General features: G+C 40.2%; 1 protein-coding gene across 1 annotated transcript in view; it reads right to left on the minus strand.

Moving 5' to 3' along the window:
- Positions 1-4,689, minus strand: part of abca2 (ATP-binding cassette, sub-family A (ABC1), member 2) — a 106,721-nt gene extending 102,032 nt beyond the window's left edge. The window contains exon 1 of the mRNA XM_085424301.1: positions 4,348-4,689. Coding sequence (XP_085280427.1) covers positions 4,348-4,413 — 66 coding nt within the window. The 5' untranslated portion in view covers positions 4,414-4,689. The remainder of the gene's footprint in view (positions 1-4,347) is intronic.
- Between the last annotated feature and the right edge of the window lie 1,311 nt (positions 4,690-6,000).

The raw sequence follows: 6,000 nt of genomic DNA on the forward strand, positions 1-6,000 counted from the left end.
CACCCTTTTTTCACACCTTGGCTCATGTGATGAGGTACATGATCAATAGGTAAAACTCCCACTAGGCTTTACATGCCTGGGACTCTGCACCGTTTGGTTTTAGAACTGAAGATGTTTCTCCGAGGAGAGCTGAAATGTCTTCAAGAACCTTAAAGAAGTCCAGTTGCTTTCATGTCCAAGGTCCTTAGACTACGATGATGTGGATGACTGAGAACCTACATAGACATGTTCTTCTGATCAGCAGATGACCTGCTCTACCTCCTTTTATATGAGACAGTTGTGGTTTTTTTTTAATGACTAACTAACATCAAATGGTTCCCACTATGAAACGTAACCTGTAGCTTGTCTTCAACAACATTAAAAATCTAGTTAACCATGTTCCAGTGAATGTCAGTGCCACCTCTGTAATATTTAATTGGAAATCGATTGTATATTCTATCATAACTACCTCCCAATCTGCAAATTACCCCTAAAACATAATTAGCAGGCATCTTATAGAGCTAATGGAACACAGAAACGTACTGATTCATTTCAGTCTGACAATTAAAAACAGTTCACAAGAAGCTTAGGATTATGAATAGGATTTTAATCAATACTTAAGTAACATGACTTGACTTCAGTGTTTGACACAGCTGATCAGGCAGTTTTCCTCAACAGGCTGTGAAACAGGGCTGGCATACTTGGAAAGGCAGTCAGGTGGTTCAGTGCTGACAGTTTTATTTCATCCATGCACTCCACAAACATAACTGCCACGTATACTTCTTCCATACTGTAGAAACCCCCCCCAAAATGTGGTTCCATGCATTTTTTCCTTGCTTGACTTTGAATTTCTGATATTTGAACAGTTAAAACTGAAGTCTTTACCTTCAGCCTAAAATCAACTCTCACTGACCCCTAATAAATCCTCCAGTTCTTGGTTTAAGTCACCTGACTGAAACATCTTAGCATTTCTGTGGAAAAACAAACCATCACAAAAGGCAAAAGATGATGATGGTCCAGAACTACCAAATTGTTGTCATCACTTCTTCACCAACAGATTGCAGTACGTTTCATAACGGATCATATCAAGCTCCTGAAACTCAGCGTCCATTCACAACAGGCACTCTGTGGACAAAGCTCTGAGCTGCCTTTCATTGTCTCCAGTATTTTGCATCAGAACTGCTTTAATAGTCTTAGCATAAACACCTCGTGGACAGCCTGCTGTGAACATTTAAAAATAACCAAGTCTTCATTTAACCCATTTGGAACAAGCTCGATATTTGTCAGAAAAGAGATATTTAGATATTTTTTAGGTTAACTGTCCTTTTAACAATTAACTGTGATAACTCCAAAAAACAGCAAACAAACTGAAAAATCACACACTTCTTTCATTGTGCACAAAACTTGAAACAGAAATTCACCATTAATTCCTCACATTTTAGTCCAACCAGAACCCGAATGTGTTCTCACGTCACCGTTATTGACCATTGATATTTAGATATCAGATCTGATCTGATCAGACCAACAAACAGCTGGATGCAGGAAAGTTCAGTGCTGCACTCTCTCTGTGAAACCAGGTTTTCAGTATTTAAGGACAGGTTTATATTTAGTTTTGATCAGGTATGAGTATTTAATATGTATTACATAGCACACGCTGCAGATCTGTTAATATTCCTATACCACACGGTCAGGCCTTGTGGATGTGTCTGTGTAAGGAACACAGCCTCGTCTGTAAGCATGTAAATTACACACAGTTGGTGAAGGAGATCCGAACCTCGTCAGTAACTTCATCCATGTGTGGAGCAGAACAATCAGAAGCTCAAACTGCATCTAAATGCCCTGAAGTCGAGTCGAACTTTGAAACCCAAGGATTTCGAGGTCATGTCACGTCTCCGGTGCAAGCCCTCGGTGGTCCTTAAAACGCTCCTCTACAGATTCGCTCTATTATCAGTCAGGAGCTTCATTCTTCATCCCTCCATCTCTAAAGTCTTTCTCTCTCGTATCCTCTCCTTTCTCCTGTGCAGATGGTTTATCCCTTTCCTGTTGTGTTTCCGTTTTTGTGTTATCTCTTCATTTAAAATCTTTTTCTACGAGTCCTCAGCTATTCGTGGTCTTCATAGATACCATGCCAGCCCACTTCTGTTTACTAGATCTAGGTCAGACACACTGCTAGCTGCTGGTACCACAGACTGACACCACATTACAGCAGAGCCCTGGGTTTCGTTACTGTCACATGTATGTATGTCTTCTATATTGTGCATCTACACAAAGCTGCATCTCGAAACTGGACAGTTTTCACTTATTCCATTGGCTGATTTTTTTCGCTTAATACAAGATAAAAACAAGTTCCTATATCTTACTGAAATTTCTCTGTAGCTGATTGTGTCTTATTTTGATTGATTGATTGGTAATTTATTTCAACATGTGAACAATATACAGGTACATTTAGAAAAGAAAATAAGAGAGAAAAAAATACATACAAAAAAAACCATTCTGATTAATTTACATGTTGAAAGGGAGGAAGTAAACACTTTATTTAATCCCACCCCTTTACCATAAATTATCAGTTAATATTTAGTCAGCTTCCTTACTTATAATTTGTAATAAAAATAGTGAACAGATTTCTGATTTACTATATACTATAATATCACATGAGTTTGTTTGTTTTTTAAATAGAGACATTCAATTAATTTCAATATTTTCCTTTTCTTTATAGTTCGAGAAGATCATATTTTTATAACTATTTTTGAACAGTTTTATGTTTGGACGTTGCTTTAATTCCATATTCAGACTGTTCCATAGTTTCACTCCATGCACAGAAACACAAAAGCTTTTTCTTGTAGTACAAACCTTCCCTGTTTTGAAGTTACAAAAACCCCTTAAATTATAACTTCCTTCTTTCAAAAAAAACATACTCTGAATATTTCCTGGCAGTTCTTTATTTTTTGCTTTGAATAGAATTTGTGCTGTTTGGAATTTTAATTTTAAGTGTCATGAGATTATTTTGACTAGAAATAAGCCAAATATAATCGTAAGATTGTGAGTTTTTGCCGCGTGGTGCCTCGGCTACGTTTAAAGAGAAAGAAAAAGAAAACTACCGACTGATCAAGCAGTTCTGTGACCAGGCGAGGCCCGCTTCCCTTCAGACCTATCAGTGACACGGCTACATTTTGTTGGTGTCTTCCAGCAACACCAAAAAGACCATGTGAGACAAATATAGTGGACAACTGCAAAAATGTTTCCATGGTAAACCCCTTCAAAACACACTGTCCTAGTCAAGAACACTCTGAAGGAGGTGGGAGTATCATTATCAAGTGTAAAAATGTAAATACAGAAGGTTTCATAACACAGTGTTGTACTCCAAGTGGTTTGAGTGCTCAAGTTGAAAAGCTTTGTAATAACCAGCACATTTATCACAGGAAAGCTTCGGACCGATGGAGCCAAGATTAGTTTGTACCTGAATGATGACAAAAAGGCCAGAAATAATGGAACAGCTTATTATCCAAAGCAAACCCCATTATCTGTCAAACATGATGGATGCGTTATTATGACAGGGACAGGTATGGCCGCCAGTGGAACTGGGTTACAGGTGTGTATACATGATATAACTGATAAAGAGTAGAGTACGGTCCTGGGCCCTCCCTAACCCTGGTTCTGTCCCAGTTTGTCTTTCATTGCCAAGTACTTACTCAGAAGGGATTGTCTGAGTGCAAGTGCACTTCAGGGAACTGCTGTTGTGATTTGGTGATGATCAACGACCCAAAGCATACTGCAAAAGCAACTCCAGAGTTTGACTCCACGAACAAGAAGCTGAAATACCTGTCCCTGCTCGAGCAGAATGATTTCATCACCATTATGTCACACACAGCATATATGAATTACCTGAACACTGCAGTCAAAATTAAGCTTCACAATATTCCTGTTGCCATAAATCTTAATGTGAGAAAAGTTCATATCAAATCTATGTTTCATTGGGTGGTGCTGAAGTAGCTCCGCAATGACAACAACATGTTACAGCCTACGTTCTCAGGCTGACATCAAACATGTTGTAATATTTCTAAAATACTACAACAGCTGTTGAATATGATCACAATCATAATCGTGATCAGGCCACGCCAACATGGCTCACAGACGCTGCATAGGCCTGCTCACAATTCATACAGTTGTTTATGTCGAAGCAACCTGTTCGCCAGCACGGACACACGCACAGTACACGTTCCTGCTCAGCAACACCCAGCCACTCTCACGCTGCGGTATTATCCTAATGCCTGATGGGAACATATGCAGACCGAAGCGGGCGGAGGTAGAATTAGTCCAAATATCATCTGTGGGCAATGCAGCAGCGGGGCAGAACACAGCCACACTTACCGGCCCCCTCCTCTTCAGAGATATGTTCTTCCACAGCAGAAGATGGAGTTGGTGCAGGAATCCCATTTTCCTTCCCACTTTTACTTCACGGTGTCCTAAATGTAACAAATCAGCATAACGGCGGTGACGTCACGCTGGATTTAGAAAACAAGGGGATTTCTATCCCGTTTCTGGGCATCCTGGATCCGATTCAGCCAATAACAATATTATTATTATTATTTTAGCGCAGGCGGAAGGAAAAATGAGCATTTATCCGAGAGCGGCGGCAAAATGCGTGACGGGACTGAGTGTCATCCTCTGTAAACACTTCACAGTCTTGCTTTATCATGCAACTGCTGGAGTTGGAACAGGAAAGCAGTTTGGGAGCAGCCTGGCAAGCTCCAAACCACAGACTTCCGATAGACCTTTCAAAACAAAAGCCTCTTGACTCAGATTTGGACGGTGGAGCATTAGAGCCACATTACGAAAAGAAAGTAGTAAAATCTATTTGGATTAAAAAGTCAAAATGTGAGGATTACACTTGTTTCCCTCTACAGAAGTTGTGAATAGATCCTCTTTACTGGACGAACCTTTTATCTGTCCTCTGACCAGTGGCGGTCCTAGCCTGTTTGGCGCCCCGGGCGAACACTCCCTCTGGCGCCCCCCCCCCCCCCCCCCCACACACACACACACACACACACACACAAAACACATTAAGGATTGTACATTAACATAAAACTGTTGTCGGAACCACACTGAATTTCACCAGAGAAACACACACACACATGAAGAGAGAGAGAGTATGCATAGTATGCAAACAGCTACCAAACAGCCATCATAATTCGAGAGAGAAATCAACAACTGACAATGACTAATTGATATTAAAACCTGTAACATAATGTGTTGCTTGGAGTTTAGTCTGTTACTGTTGCTATTTTTACCATTTCTTCTTGGAGCAACTCTACCCACATTATTTTCTTAGGGATTAATAAAGTGTTCTGATTCTGATTGTTTCAGGATGACCTGCCATTATCCAATCACACATCTGCTTACCTGTATCTTTTGCTCGTTTCTCCTCCTCTTCTTTTCTCTTTTTTCTAAACTGAGCAGCTGATGGCTTTGAACGTTTCTTGTCCGTCTTCCATTGGTTTTAATTTTGCACTCCAGTATGAACACAAATCCCCCAACTCGAGGATCACCACAACTTAACCTAACACACCTACACCTTAGTTCACAGAATCACTTTGTGTAGGGTGCATTTCTGGGATTTCCCACAACCCCGGACTCAAATCATGAATAGATAATGGGCTTGGATTTACATCATTATGAATGAAATGTGCTCTATTTGGAAGCAGCTGGCCCCTCCCCTTTCGACGGCTTGTGTGAGACTTTAAATCAGCAAACTGTAAATTATAAATGTTAAATTGTTATTGATCCTTTACCCCGAGTCCTAAAGTTTATATTTATTTTCTTACTCTTATATTTATTGTTTGGTTACTTGCACTGCTGTAACTGGAGCCTCGTCGTCTCGTCTCTCTATATACTGGACTGTATGTAGCAGAGATGACAATAAAGTATCCAAGATGGCCGACTTCTAAATGGCCACCATGGTCACCACCCATCTTGAGGAGTTTGCCCCCTCACATATACTAATGTGCCACAAACAGGACTTTA

The sequence above is a fragment of the Rhamphochromis longiceps genome, linkage group LG12, assembly GCF_057381845.1.
Source record: "Rhamphochromis longiceps isolate RC_006_pf linkage group LG12, R_longiceps_female_GT1.1, whole genome shotgun sequence".
Taxonomy (NCBI): Eukaryota; Metazoa; Chordata; class Actinopteri; order Cichliformes; family Cichlidae; genus Rhamphochromis; species Rhamphochromis longiceps.